The sequence below is a fragment of the Hippocampus zosterae genome, chromosome 3 (genome assembly GCF_025434085.1).
Source record: "Hippocampus zosterae strain Florida chromosome 3, ASM2543408v3, whole genome shotgun sequence".
Taxonomy (NCBI): domain Eukaryota; kingdom Metazoa; phylum Chordata; class Actinopteri; order Syngnathiformes; family Syngnathidae; genus Hippocampus; species Hippocampus zosterae.
Window position 1 is genome coordinate 4,102,650 of NC_067453.1, and position 15,972 is coordinate 4,118,621.

Below are 15,972 nucleotides of genomic sequence, written 5' to 3' on the forward strand. Positions count from 1 at the left end.
TACCATCATGGTTTTGCAGTTAATGCAGATAATTGTTGCACCAGTTTTAAATGACCAGCAGCAGTAATTAAAATACAACTTTAAAATACAACCTTCTTCTGCTTGGCTCTCGACGAAGGCGGACGCTTTTTGCACAGCTCCTGCCCTCACCCTCACCCTCTCCTTGCTCACCACTTAGTCTTTGTGCTGTCTTTGTCTAACTTTTCCTAGCCTCCTACCATATTTTCATCCGATGAACTAACCATGGAATTAGTTTGCTGGTCTCTCGGTGCAATCGACAAAATTTTTTCGACGAAAACAGCAGGCAGTGGGGAGCCTGCTTGCCCTCTGGTGACATTTGCTGCCGGATATGCCCTGGATCCATAGAGAAAGTGGAGACCGGTGTGCCTGGCAATACTGTCCGTGCAGGATGTGGAAGACATCTACATTATTGGCCTTTTGATAACCGGTATGCTGCTGTTTGGTGTTGGCAGCTTTCTGTTCTATCGCAAAATTCAACCGACGGGAGCTGCTTTATTGGAACCTGTCAGTTATTCTGGATGGTTTGGCGCGAATGTCCAACACTCAGACTCAAGCGGTGACTGAGCTCAACCGCAATATTGATGCGGTTTTGGAGCGACTCCGCGCGATCGACAACCTCATGGAGGAGTTGGAATCCGCGCTGTGGAAAGAGTTTTTGGATTCAGCTGATCGGCGCCAGTGAAGAGATGCAGGCCACGGACTCAAGGCTGTCTGAAATTGTTGGCGGCTGTCCCTCCAAAACAAACAACGCTATCCGGCCCTTTCCCCTGGATGGAAGTAGGCATGGAATCTAGGGCCCTCACCATCACCCCCCTCCTTCTCGGTCATGGACTTATAAGCCGTGTCGACTGTCTTCATGATGAGCAGACCTCGATGAAGCAGCTATGACCTGTACACGCATACACATATACAACTGGACAATCACACGCGCATACATATGCTTATTATCACCGTCTTCATCGCTCCGATTCTTTTTCCCCCGTGACGTGGTTCGACATGCGGAGCGCTCGTGTGAATCCGCACAGCTGGTTATTTCGGCCGTGTTGCGGTTACCCCTCTCAAACCCCCTCCCATTCATCCTCCCCCTTATTACATGTTATGTCTTGTGACTTGTTGTAACTGTCATATGCTTATTTATGTGCTAGGGTCTTTTTTTTTATCCTGGACTTAAATTATCCTCAGAAGAGGATAGTTCGAGCGTGTTCTTTTCTTTCCTCTCCCTACCCAGCGTTTTCTTTTCTGAATTCTGATTGTAATTTCCCCATTGCGGGACAAATAATGGATATCTTAATCTTAACGTTAGGTGTGCAACTCGAGTGTCTAGTCCTTCGGTATATTGCTATTGTCTCCAAAAAACCTTGTGGGTTTGTGTGTTTTGGTGAAAAAGTCAAGAGAGTAGACTCCCTAATGCTGAGCAAGTCTTCTCTCAAGTAAGTCGTAGTGTTGACAAAAATAAAGACAATACGAGGAAGTGCCTCGTTGCAGCCGCTGGCATCAGTGCTATCTTGAAATTAAAATAAAGCTGGCACAAAAATCACATTTATTTCTTAGTTTGAAAACTAAGTGGATGATGAAATACGTATTTCTCCATTGTATACGTGTGCAAGGAAGTAATGAGTTACTTTAAGAGCTACATTTATAGAGACGAGCATTCTCAGGGGTTTTATTGTCTTATCTGTTCGACCATCGTGTTATGGATTCCAACCTTTGTAGATGTTCAAGCTCGGGTCCACATGCTGTCAGGTTCAAGGTTTTTTTGGGGGGGGGATAGAAAACCTCACATATATTCCTAATAACTCATGTTAAGATGTAATGAACACTGACTGTATTATGGCCTTAGTAGTAAAAGTGTTTGCTCTTAGTTGTTTATTAAAACAGTAATTTACAATGTTTCTTTACAGAGTTGCTTTCTTCTTCTGAACACATTGCTCTTCCTTACCAAAAAGTGGGTGTGCTTTCTGTCTGTAGAATAAAAAGTACTACCAGGGCATCCGGGCAGCTGTGGCCCATGTCCAGGCTAAGGGGGAGAAGGTCATTGTCCTGGACATTGGAACTGGAACTGGCTTATTGTCCATGATGGCTGTTAGTGCTGGAGCTGACTTCTGCTATGCTGTGGAGGTAATTTTCTTCCACTTTCCTTAACCTTTTAAAGAGGAACTCAAGGCCAAAATTTTTTGTCAAGAGTATTTTCTATGTGACCCCCTTCGTCCAAACAAGGTATTTTGATGAATATTGCATATGTGGAGTAAACATGAAACGGATGAATCCATTCGTATTTATCACACTGCTAACCACGACTGTAGTCAAGTCCACCTTTCTTGAGTCCAAATCAAGTTTGAGTCACAAAGGTCCGAGTCCAAGTCAAGTTAGAGTCCAAATCAAATCTGACTCAACAAGGTCTGAGTCTAAATCCAGATGAGATAAAGTGTAAACCGTAAGACTGAAAAATATAATTTTCACAACCACAAAATGAAAGAAATATTATGATGAAAAGTCAACTTTCTTCTTTGATGGCATGGAACCCTTTGCTATATTAACTGTGTGCGCAGTTAAACCAAAAAATGTCAAAATCAATGTTGGTTTATTAATGGTTGTCGGTCTTCAGGGAAAAAAAAGGAGATTGGGTACTGGGTAGTGAGAGGCAGCAACATAACTGCCAAACTCAAAGCTCATGAACGAACATGAATGCTGGCTGCGGCAGGGTTTTCTATCGCCGATTCCCTTGCGCTTTGTTTACCAACAAAAATAAAAACATATTTGGACTTGTTTGAGTCGATAGAAATATTTCTTGAGTCGATATAAATATTTTGCAAGTCCAATGGCCAAGTCTGGGACAAGTCCGAGTCACATGCAAAGGACTCGGTCAAGAATATTAATTTCGCATTATGCATTCTTTCACTTTTAAATCATCCCGCGGGCCTGATCGAACCTCCTTGGGCGCCTGTTCTCGCCCACGGGCCATATGTCTGTCATCGGTCATCCACATTCGATGTCTGTCATCCAGCACTCCCTCCTAGGACTTAAAGAAGGGTGGGTAGTCTGAATTGCTGTTTCGTGCATAGGCACAAACATCAGTCAGGACCAGTGGCGGTGCTAGGAGGTGGAATTTACCTCGCGTGGGACAAGGTTTAGTTGGGGGCGCTTGCTAATTGACTACCAGTCTCAAACTTGGACATCTTGGACAATGTTATTTTCAATCACATGATGCCGTCTTGTGTTGCTGTTAAATCTGCCGCTCTAGAGTGCAACCACCAGATTTTTAACCCTTTCTCTGCTGGTCAGTTCTTTGATGCCTTGAATGAGCTTTGCGTTCCCTCTTCAAACACGACAGAACTCACCCCTTGGTTCCACTCATCCTGCTGTGCTATACTGGATTTAGGGACTCCATTAAACAGAGATGAAAGTCCTCCGGATTTTCCCGGAATTCCGGATTTTTCCAATTGTCCTCAATTTTCCTCCGGGAAATTAATTATCCTCCGGAAAATTGCCTAAAATTAATCCGGGTATTAGTTGATAACATTGAATGAACACGCGTTTGAGTTCGTTGTTTTGCTTGTCGCGACACCATTCGAGCGAAGCACGCCACAGCACTCGGTTGGTCTCTGCTGTACGTATGCGAGCGTTGTTTTGGTTTCAACCAATCAGCGCAGACGCAACTAGACGTCAGAAGAAGCTACGACAACATGAAACGCAAGCGACGGCAACACCACTCCCCTACCTTGGACTTTGGAAATTTCGGCGACAGCGGAAGCCTCAAAGTCCAGATAAATCATTGAATATTGAGTATTTAAGCGCGATATGTAAAGTTATTCGTGCGTAATGTTCAAGCAGGTAGACAGACAAGCAGACTTACGCGTGATAGACACGAGTGTGAGGAACACGTTCAAGTGGTCATGGCTCGAAGAAAGGGACTTGAACGGAGATTTTTTGTCTGACTACATTCGGAAAGTCGACAAACCCGGTGATTCCCTCCTCTTTCACCTCAAAAGGCTTGAAACAACAAAGCATACGAGGGAGAAGTGGTTACGATTGCATGACTATCTGTGTTTTGGAATGTGCTGTGTTCATTATTTTGCTTTGCTAATTGTTTTGTTAAGCGCTTTGTGTTACAGTTGTGGCTGTTATGAAAGCGCTAGATAAATCAGATTGTATTGTAGATATAAATTGGTGGCGGATGCTGGTCTGTCAAGGAGGGGAAGCTCAATTTCGGGCTACGTAATAAATTGTGTACCGTATTTTCACGACTATAAGGCGCCATTAAAAGTCTTAAATTTTCTCCAAAATGGACAGGACGCCTTATGGTGCGGAGCGTCCTTTATATGCGCTGCGTTCCAAAATCTGACTGACAGCCGACACGCTGTTTATATAGAGAAAAGGCGGAAGTGACTGTGGCCAGCCATGCGGGAGAGAAGTCGGCCAATCAGGGAAGGGTGGGCGTGTATATATACATATATGGAGAGGGAGAGAGAGAGAGAGAGAGGACAGGCAAGCTAGTCCGCCAATGGTGAAGGGTGGGCGTGTAAGTGGACGCCTCAAGCCAGTACCAACACTTGTATAGAATGTGGCAATGTGCATTGTTGCAAAACAACTCCGGTTTTGGTTTCTAAGAACCCCTGAAAATAAATTTGACAAAAAGACACGCCTACGAAGCTCATTTCAAACTTAAAGCCACCGGTTATGCTTTTGGCATGCGTGCCCATCTCACAGCAGCGGTGAAAAAACAAGTCAAGCAAATGAACTCTGAGCTTGCCGTTATTCCCGGAGGCTTGACTAAAGAACTCCAGCCGCTGGACATTGGCATCAACCGGGCGTTCAAAGTAAAGTTGCAAACGGCATGGGAACAATGGATGATCGGTGGCAAACACAACTTTACAAAGAGTGAGAGGCAGCGCTTGGCGAGTTACGCCACAATACGCAACAACGAGAGGGAACGCGGCGTTTTTGATGGATTACGGTACTTGCACAATTGTTCAATTCTTTCTACACACACACGCACTGCCACCATGTTTCGCTCTGTTCTTTACTTTCAAATGTGGGAAAGCTTCACACGAGAGAAATGTTGACTTTGCTGTTGCTACTCCTTCTTTCCGCTCGGCAATGCGTAGCAACTCACACTAGCATGTGATGCATTCAATGACAACTGAGATGTGCAGTCCTCTGCTTCTGATACAGAGGATGAGGACTTTGATGGATTTCTGGGTGATGATTGATCGAAAAACGTGAGAACATTGTACGATGGCTAAATAAAATACACCCAAACTCAGTTCTGCTTTCGTTGCCTTTTTAAAAACGTGTTTTTATCTTATCTGTATGTCTTGGCATGCTACCGTATGCTTCAAGCTAACGTGTTCGAGTGCGCGCATGCATGCCGTATGTTTAAGCTGGCGTATGTTTTACCACTGTTAAACTGCGGCCATTCGTACGATGCGTCCTGTGTATGTGTAAAATACAGAAATGTCACGCATTACTGAGACTGCGGCCATTAGTACGATGCGTCGAATAGTCGTGAAAATACGGTACGTTAATTTATACGGTATGGGAATTCTACTTTCCGTTCGTTTTCAAGATAATGATCTCTGAAATGTGAACTACAATAAAATCCACCAGAAAGAAAGGATTAATTTGGCGCTAGTCGTTTTCAACAAAGGGAGTGTCGCGAGCTGAGCTTCCCTTGCAGTCTTGGAGTACCGTATTTTTTTATAATTTTCTCCAAAATGGACAGGACGCCTTATGATATGGAGCGTCTTTTGTATGCGCTGAGTTCCAAAATCTGACTGACAGCCGACACGCTGTTTATATAGAGAAAAGGTGGAAGTGACTGTGGACAGCCATGCGGGAAAGAAGTCGGCCAATCAGGGAAGGGTGGGCGTGTATATATACATATATGGGGGGGGGAGAAAGAGAGAGAGAGAGCGAGAGAAGGCATGCTGGGGAGCAGTCCGCCAATGGGTGAAGGGTGGGCATGTACGTGGACGCTGTGCTGTGAAAATGCTGCCTACTTCAGGCGCAAGACACAAGGGCCCCGGGATGTCCAGCAACGACAGTCAAATGGGGCAGACATTCCTCCCAATCAAGAAATCCGTGCTGGTACGTGTGTGCTGCCGAGAAGGCGCAACCACCAAGCACAGATTCTTCTTTGATGAATGCCATGGCCAAAAGTGCTGAAAACAGTCCCCATCAGGTCCACACGACATAACAACAGTATCATGTGACAAAACAAGAAAAAAAACAACAAAAGAACGCAAGGCTCTTGAAGAGCACTTGCCAATGGATGCCTATCCGGGCGCCATCTTGGAAAAAATCATCAATTTAGCACAGGAGTTTGGTAGAGATACCAAACAGTGACACAGATCTGTATCTCAGGGAAATTTTAAGAATCCAATTTGACTCCACCCTTCCAGATTGTGCCACAGTAGTAGACTGAGTGTCAAAGGTCAAGCGTCTGGACCACTTGTGGGCTGAGGTAATGCCACACTATCCAGCCCCGGGTAAAGTAGTGAAGGCCTGTCTCAGCATCTTTTCTGGGCCACGAATTGAGCAGTCATTCAGTGTCATGAATGAAATTATCGACCCCAAGTCAAATAGGCTAGCTATCAGGACCTGAAGGCAAGAAATACAAAAGCCTTAAGGGATTTCCACCGAGATGATATACATCATGATCCAGTGGACAAGAGTATGGTATATCATTTGCAGACAGCTTATGGCAGATACAAGATGAGACTGCATGCTGAAAACGAAAGAAAGAAGAGGAAAGCTGAAGAATTGAAAGTGACTGACACAACACAGAGGAATCCTCCCTCAAAAGTGACTGTTCATCAATTAGCTAAAAAGACGAAGAAGTCTATAATAAAGCATTAACAGGAGAGGAAAAGGAAATGAGCCAAGTTTGACTTCAGGGGATCTTCAAAGAAAAAGAAAAAATCAAAACATGTTGAAATCACAGAACTGAAAGAAGTGATTTATTATTTAGGTATTACTTTCCATTATTATCAGGAGTAAGAAATAAAAAGTGGAAATTGTACAGGGTGACCCAAAAAGATGCGTACCCATATTTTATTTGATAAAAAATACATTTTTAACGAATGTCTTTTCTGTTGCAGGACGTGAAAGGTGAACCTATGGATGATCGTTTTTAGCTATAGTTGCCCCAAAAATGTATTGGACAAATCAGCAGAAGATATTCTCCGTGGAGATCTATTTTGCAACAAAATCATACCAGAGTGTACAGATTCAGTTTCGAAAGCGTTTCCATTGAACCATTCACACATTTTTACTCGCTTTTCCTTGTCAGCATCAGTTTTTGCTTTATTTGGATCTTGTATGGGTATAGGTGCAGATCAGACGTAAGAACACGCCGTAGTGACTCCGTTGTCATTCCGAGTTCTACGCACTGATTTCCTAGGGCTGCGTTCTATTGAGTCCCTCACTGCAGCAATGTTTTCTTCTGTCCTTGCACTCTTTTTCCTTCCTGAATAAGTTCCCCCTGTGGCTTTAGAACATAAGTTCACTACAGTCCCATGCTCTCTGAACTTCGTGACCCAACTAACAATCGTTGATTTTGGTGGAAAGTTGCGACAATGGAACTGTTTTCGAAACTGAATCTGGACACTCTGGTATGATTTTGTTGCAAAATAGATCTCCAGGGAGAATATCTTCTGCTGATTTGTCCAAGACATTTTTGGAGCAACTATAGCTAAAAATATCATCCATAGGTTCACCTTTCACGTCCTGCAACAGAAAAGACATTAGTTAAAAAATGTATTTTTTATCAAATAAAATATGGGTACGCATCTTTTTGGGTCACCCTGTACTTTCAATTTTTGTCTGAATTTTGACATCACCTGAATGCTGCACCACAGCCATGCATATATTAAATTATATATATATATATATATATATATATATAAAGCTGTTGTAAAATTATTTATTTATTTATATTTCGGGAATTTTCGGGAAAGTCCACTTTCATCCATCCATCATCTACCGCTTATCCGGGGCCGGGTCGCGGGGGCAACAGCTTTAGCAGGGAAGCCCAGACTTCCCTCTCCCGAGCTACTTCTTCCAGCTCTCCCCGGGGGATCCCGAGTCGTTCCCAGGCAAGCTAGGTGACATAGTCTCTCCAGCGTGTCCTGGGTCTTCCTCGGGGTCTCCTCCCGGTGGGACATGACCGGAACACCTCACCGGGGAGGCGCTCAGGAGGCATCCGAATCAGATGCCCAAGCCACCTCATCTGGCTCCTCTCGATGTGGAGGAGAAGCGGCTCGACTCTGAGCCCCTCCTGGATGACTGAGCTTCTCACCTTGAGGGAGAGCCCGGACACCCTGCGGAGAAAACTCATTTCAGCCGCTTGTATCCGGGATCTCGTTCTTTCGGTCACGACCCATAGCTCGTGACCATAGGTGAGGGTTGGGACGTAGATCGACCGGTAAATTGAGAGCTTCGCCCTTTGGCTCAGCTCCTTCTTCACCACGACAGACCGATACAACGTCCGCATCACAGCAGACGCTGCACCGATCCGATCTGTCGATCTCCCGCTCCCTCCTACCCCCACTCGTGAACAAGACCCCAAGATATTTGAACTCCTCCACTTGGGGTAAGATCTCCTCCCCGACCCGGAGGGGGCACTCCACCCTTTTCCGACTGAGGACCATGGTTTCAGATTTGGAGGTGCTGATTTTCATCCCAACCGCTTCACACTCGGCTGCGAAACGCTCCAGTGAGAGTTGGAGAGCCCCATTTGAAGGAGCCAACGGCACCACATCATCTGCAAAAAGCAGGGATGCAATACTGAGGCCCCCAAAACGGACCCCCTGAACGCTTCGGCTGCGCCTAGAAATTCTGTCCATAAAGGTTATGAACAGAATCGGCGACAAAGGGCAGCCTTGGCGGAGTCCTACCCCCACTGGAAACGATTCCGACTTACTGCCGGCAATGCGAACCGAACTCTGACATCGGTGGTACAGTGACCGAGCAGTCCGTATCAGGGGGTTCGGTACCCCATACCCACGAAGCACCCCCCACAGAACTCCCAGAGGGACACGGTCAAACGCCTTCTCCAAGTCCACAAAACACATGTAGACTGGTTGGGCGAATTCCCATATACCCTCAAGGACCCTGCTAAGGGTGTAGAGCTGGTCTACTGTTCCACGGCCGGGACGAAAACCACACTGCTCCTCCTCAATCTGAGGCTCGACTTCCTGACGGACCCTCCTCTCCAGCACCCCTGAATAGACCTTACCAGGGAGGCTGAGGAGTGTGATCCCTCTGTAGCTGGAACACACCCTCCGGTCCCCCCTTTTAAAAAGAGGGACTACCACCCTAGTCTGCCAATCCAGAGGCGCTCTACCTGTTGACCATGCGATGTTGCAGGTCTTCGAAGTACTCTGCCCACCGGTTCACAACGTCCCGAGTCGAAGTCAGCAGCGCCCCGTCCCCACTGTCCACAGTGTTAGTGGTGCACTGCTTCCCCCTCCTGAGACGTCGGATGATGGACCAGAATTTCCTCGAAGCCGTCCGGAAGTCGGCTTCCATGGCCTCACCGAACTCTTCCCACGCTCGGGTTTTTGCCTCGGCGACCACCGAAGCCGCGGTCCGCTTGGCCAGTCGATACCCGTCAGCTGCCTCTGGGGTCCCACAAGCCATAAAGGCTCGATAGGACTCCTTCTTCAGCTTGACGGCATCCCTTACTGCTGGTGTCCACCAGTGAGTACGGGGATTGCCGCCACGACAGGCACCAACCACCTTACGGCCACAACTCAGATTGGCCACCTCAACAATAGAGGCACGGAACATGGTCCACTCGGGCTCAATGTCCCCCGCCTCCCCCGGAACATGGGAAAAGCTCTGTCGGAGGTGGGAGTTGAAACTCCTTCTGACAGGGCATTCCGCCAGACGCTCCCAACAAACCCTCACAATACGTTTGGGTCTGCCAGGACGGACCGGCATCTTCCCCCACCATCGGAGCCTACTCACCACCAGGTGGTGATCAGTTGACAGCTCCGCCCCTCTCTTCACCCGAGTGTCCAGAACATGCGGCCGCAAATCCGATGATACAACTACAAAGTCGATCATCGAACTGCGGCCTAGGGTGTCCTGGTGCCAAGTGCACATATGGACACCCTTATGTTTGAACAAGGTGTTCGTTATGGACAATCCGTGACGAGCACAGAAGTCCAATAACAAAACACCACTCGGGTTCTGATCGGGGGGGGGGCGTTCCTCCCAATCATGCCCCTCCAGGTATCACTGTCATTGCCCACGTGAGCATTGAAGTCCCCCAGCAGAACAAGGGAGTCCCCAACAGGAGTACTCTCCAGCACACCCTCCAAGGACTCCAAAAAGGGTGGGTATGCTGAGCTGCTGTTTGGTGCATATGCACAAACAACAGTCAGGACCAGTCCACCCCCCGAAGGCGGAGGGAGGCAACCCTCTCGTCTACCGGTGTGAACGCCAATGTACAGGCACTGAGCCGGGGGGCAATGAGTATGCCCACACCTGCTCTGCGCCTCTCACCGTGAGTAACTCCAATGTGGAAGAGAGTCCAACCCCTCTCGAGAGAACTGGTACCAGAACCCAGGCTGTGTGTGGAAGCAAGTCCGACTATATCCAGTCGGAAATTCTCTGCTTCACACATCAGCTCGGGCTCCTTCCCTGCCAGAGAGGTGACATTCCATGTCCCAAGAGCTAGCTTCTGCAGCCGAGGATCGGACCGCCAGGTTCCCCGCCTTTGGCTGCCGCCCAGCTCACATTGCACCCGACCCGTTTGGCCCCTCTCATGGGTGGTGAGCCCATGGGAAGAGGGACCCACGTTGCCTCTTCGGGCTGTGCCCGGCCGGGCCCCATGGGTGTAGGCCCGGCCACCAGGCGCCTGCCAACGAGCCCCACCTCCAGGCCTGGCTCCAGAGGGGGGCCCCGGTGACCCGCGTCCGGGCAAGGGAAACCTAGATCCATTTATTTCAATCATCATTGGGGTCTTTGAGCCGTGCTTTGTCTGGCCCCTCACCTAGAACCTGTTTGCCATGGGTGACCCTGCCAGGGGCATAAAGCCCCAGACAACTTAGCTTCTAGGATCATTGGGACACACAAACCCCTCCACCACGGTAAGGTGACGACTCACGGAGGGGGTCCACTTTCATCTCTGATTAAACATTGTGCAAAAGCTAGACCTGAGCCTTGGTTTAATGACAGAACTCGTGCAGCTAACCAGGAGAGCTGCAAAGCCAAATGTAGGTGGAAAAAAAGAAAAGCTGCAGGTTTTTATCAAATCTGGAAAGACTGCAAGCACAGAGTCAGCCCTGTTCGGGGTTTTTTGTTATTTCCTTCTGGCAAATGATACAGTCGAACCTGATTACAACGTACTTCGAGTGACACAACGAATCTGTCCGTTCTAACGATAGTTCGCTGAAACCATTTCCAATACATTGGCCGCCAACCACAATGTATAATGCAGTATGAACACTTATAGATGTTAAAAAAAGAACACGTATTACAGTATAAACATGTCAATTACAAATACATATACTGTATAGAAAAACAAGAAAAAGCTTATTTTTTTTTCACGTGAAACAAACATTACGGATGATTGTCAAAATCACCGACTTGGCCAATTCGTAGTCTCTGCTTATCTGAGTCTGGGTGACTCATTTTCTAAGTGAGAGACAATTTCATCCATCACAGATTCACATTGTGAGTTCACAGTGAGATTTGCTTCCGTTTTCCAGACGTGTGTTTAGACCATGTGTGCTAAAATCTACCTACCGGGTCAATCAGTAGCGTTGCTAAGCAACGGAGGTTTGCTTCCCACGATTTTTTGGAACGAATGCCTTTTCTTTATTTAGTGGGAAAAATATGGTAATTATAATGACACTTACAATAAGCAAAATCAGCAAATGGAAAATGAATTACCGTATTTTCACGACCATTCGGCACACCGTACTGTTGGGCGCAGTCTCAATAACGGGTGCTATTTCTGTATTTGACACATACACAAAACGCACTGTATTATTGGGTGCAGCCAGGCATCGTAAAACATATGCCAGCTTAAACATATGGCATGCATGCACGCATGCTAAAAAACACGTTAGCTTAAAGCACACGGTAGCATGCATGCACGCTAAAACATACCAGGTATGTTTGCTTAAAGCATACGGTAGCAGCTAAGACATACGGACACACGCTAAAAACATGTTTTTAAAAAGGCAACGGAAGCAAGACTGTCACTTTGTGCCCGAAGCGATGGAATTATTGCTTCGTGCACAACAAAATAACTGAAAGGTGAATCCCCGAAATAGCAGACACAAAAGAGATTTTGTCAGACTCACAAAAGGAGTCTTTAATGACGAACGCAAAATACCCGACAGGGAGAATAACAAAAAACGCTGGTCAAAACAAGGACCAGGGATAGCATAAAGGGAACAACAGAAAACGCTTGCGGAAAACAAATGGCAAGGAAGGTCTGATTAGACGATTATATAAATTTCGTACCTAATAGGAATAATGGCGCGTAATAACAGCCACAAGGCTAAGAGGCAACAAATAATCCAAATAGTAATTTGAGCGAGAGAATATTGGTGCGGCGTGGAATTCTCGAGCAGTGAGTAGACTGCCAGAGCGTCCAAATAAAGGCTGAGCAATTACTCCCAAATGGGTGACAGGTGTGTAAACGGCGGGCAGAAAGCCCGCCCCCTGCTGGCAAACACGGGACGTGACAGTACCCCCTCTCAACGGACGCCTCCCGGCGGCCTACCCGGTTTCGATGGATGAGCTGCGTGGAAGTCGCGCAGAAGGGACGGATCAAGGATCCAGGAGCGGGGGACCCATTGCCGCTCCTCCGGCCCGTAGCCCTCCCAGTCGACCAGATACTGGAACCCCCTTCCCCTGCGCCGAGATTCCAGGATGGCACGTACCGTGTACACCGGGTCACCATCGACGACCCGCGGGGGAGGGGGCGGAGTGGGAGAAGGAGCCTAGGGACTGGATGTCACCGGTTTGAGCAGGGAGACGTGGAACACGGGGTGAACCTTCATGATGGCCGGTAGCCAGAGCTTGACCGCGACGGGGCTGACGACGGACTCGACCTCGAAAGGTCCGGTGAAACTGGGCCCCAGCTTCGCAGACGAGCCGGCCAGGCGAAGGTCCCTTGTCGCCAGCCACACCTTTTGTCCCACCACGTAGGTAGGTGCCGGGCGCCGACGACGATCCGCGATCTGCTGGTTCCGGTCCGCCGTGCGGGACAGCGCAGCACGGGCCTCCTTCCACACGCGGTGGGCCCGCTTGAGGTGATGCTGCACCGACGGCACCTCCACCTGTCCCTCCTGGGACGGGAACGGCGGTGGTTGGTACCAGTAGGCCGACATGAAGGGGGACCTACCGGTGGCCGACGAGACGAGGGTGTTGTGCGCATACTCCACCCAAGGTAAGTGGTCGGCCCAGGAGGAGGCACGGTGGAGGCACACACAGCGGAGGGCCGCCCCCAGATCCTGGTTGGCACGTTCGGCCTGTCCGTTGGACTGGGGGTGATATCCCGAGGTCAGACTGGCCGTGGCCCCGAGGGACCGGCAGAACCGCTTCCACACGCGGGACACGAACTGGAGCCCCCGGTCCGAGACAATGTCCACCGGGATGCCATGGAGACGGAAAACGTGCTTGACGAGAAGGTCGGCGGTCTCCAAAGCAGACGGCAACTTGGACAGAGGAACAAAATGAGCGGCCTTAGAGAACCGGTCCACGATAGTGAGAACGACGGACCGCCCACGGGATGGAGGGAGGCCCGTGACAAAGTCCAGGGCGATGTGGGACCAGGGCCGCGGAGGAATGGGCAGAGGCTGGAGCAATTCCGCCGGAGGCCGACGCGAGGTCTTTCCGCAGGCGCAGGAGGAGCAGGCGTTGATGTAGTCCACCACATCCCTCCGGAGCTCCGGCCACCAGAACCGCTGGGTGAGAGATGAACAGTCCGGTTCACCCCAGGGTGACAAGCCACCTTGGACCCGTGCCCCCACTGCAACACCTCCGAACGCAGCGGTGGGGGCACAAACAGCTTCTCCGCGGGACATCCCGCCGGGACCCGGATACCATCCTGAGCTTCTTGTATCCGCTGCTCGATCTCCCATCTCAGCGCCCCCACTATGCACTGTGCTGGGAGAATGGTCTCCGGCGTCCGGTCCCTTTCCGCTGGGTCGTGGAGACGGGAAAGGGCGTCAGGCTTGGTGATCTTTGACCCTGGAGAGTATGTGTGGATGAAGTTGAACCGGGTCAATAATAGGGCCCACCTGGCCTGACGGGAGTTGAGTCTTTTGGCGGAGATATTCCAAAGTTTTTGTGGTCTGTGTAGATAGTGAATGGCTCCTTCGCTCCATCAAGCCAGTGGCGCCATTCTTGCAAGGCGGCGACCACAGCCAACAGTTCACGATTGCCCACGTCATAGTTCGACTCGGCCGCGCTGAGTCGACCAGAGAAAAAGGCGCAGGGGTGCAGCTTCTGGTCGACCGGGGAACGCTGGGACAGCACCGCCCCCACCCCTGAATCCGAGGCGTCCACTTCTACGACGAATGGAAAGTCAGGGTTGGGATGTTGCAATACTGGAGGATTAGTGAATGCTGCTTTCAAGCTTGCGAACGCCGTGTCCGCAGCTGAGTCCCATTTGAATGGGAATTTAGTGGAAGTCAGTCGGGTCAACGGGAGTGCCTTTTGGCTGTAGCCGCGAATGAATCGCCTATAGAAGTTGGCAAACCCCAAAAAACGCTGTAACTCCTTCCGGTTGGATGGAGTAGGCCAGTTCGTCACCGCCTGCGTTTTGTTGGGGTCTGCCCTCAGCTTGCCCTGCTCAATAATAAAACCCAGAAAAGAGATGATGGGTACATGAAATTCGCATTTCTCTGCCTTGACGAAGAGCCTATTTTCCAACAAACGCTGTAAGACAAGTCGGACGTGTTGCTTATGTTCTTGCAACGAACGGGAGAAAATTAAAATATCGTCAAGATGGACAAAACAGAAGATATTCAGCATATCCCTTAACACGTCATTGATCAAACTTTGGAATACCGCGGGAGCATTAGTCAGACCGAAAGGCATGACCAAATACTCGAAATGACCCAGCGGGGTCTTAAAAGCAGTTTTCCATTCATCTCCTTCCCGAATGCGGACCAAATGGTAAGCACTGCGTAAATCTAATTTAGAAAATATAGTGGCTGATTGCAACGGAGCGAAAGCGGAGTCCAACAACGGCAACGGATACTTATTTTTTACCGTGACGTCATTCAATCCACGATAATCACCGCACGGTCGTAGCGACTTGTCCTTTTTCTCCACAAAAAAGAACCCCGCCCCTAACGGTGATCGCGATGGCCTAATTAGACCTGCAGTGAGCGAGCTATTTATATATTCCGTTAGTGCCTCTCGTTCTGGTTGAGACACCTGATAAAGCCGTGAATTCGACAACGGAGCGCCCACCTGCAGGTCTATGGCGCAGTCGTATGGGCGGTGCGGGGGCAACGAGCATGCGTGATCCTTGCTGAATACTTGTCGTAGGTCATGATAGCAGTTTGGCACTCCGTACCGTAACAGTACCGGCTCCAACTCTCTATTGCCGGGCGCTCCCAAGAAATGACGGGGTTGTGAGTCTTGAGCCAGGGCAAACAGAGTATAACCGGAGCGGCTCGAGACCGCATTAAATAAAACCGTCTATGCTCGACATGGTAACCGGATACTTGGAGTTTAAGTGGTCCTGTTCTTTGTGTCACAACCGCCAGGAGGCGCCCATCGAAGTCATGAACCCGCTTCTTCTCGGCCAACTCCTCGATAAAACAGCCTAAATCAGAGGCGAGACCGGTATCAATGAAACACTCATCGGCCCCCCGAGTCTATCAGGGCCCTAACCCGTCGTGACCGGGACCCCCCATATATCTCCCCTTCGAGTTCCAGTCTCCTGGGTGCCCCGGCCGGGAGTCGATTCGC

At 49.1% G+C, this 15,972-nt stretch overlaps 2 protein-coding genes and 1 long non-coding RNA gene across 4 annotated transcripts in view; 2 read left to right on the plus strand and 1 right to left on the minus strand.

Annotated features, from left to right (window-relative positions):
- Nucleotides 1–15,972, plus strand: part of LOC127597709 (uncharacterized) — a 113,602-nt gene that overhangs the window by 44,449 nt on the left and 53,181 nt on the right. The gene's annotated exons all lie outside the window — the stretch shown is intronic.
- prmt7 (protein arginine methyltransferase 7) overlaps nt 1–15,972 on the plus strand; it is a 57,844-nt gene that overhangs the window by 17,524 nt on the left and 24,348 nt on the right. For both annotated transcript variants that reach the window (XM_052060872.1, XM_052060873.1), the window contains exon 3: nt 1,990–2,139. In XM_052060872.1, the coding sequence (XP_051916832.1) occupies nt 1,990–2,139 (150 nt within the window). The remainder of the gene's footprint in view (nt 1–1,989; nt 2,140–15,972) is intronic.
- Nucleotides 3,841–7,045, minus strand: LOC127597777 (uncharacterized). The gene is made up of 2 exons (XR_007961739.1): nt 6,999–7,045; nt 3,841–3,956 (listed from the first exon to the last, which is right to left on the minus strand). It is a non-coding gene; the product is annotated as an uncharacterized LOC127597777 (long non-coding RNA).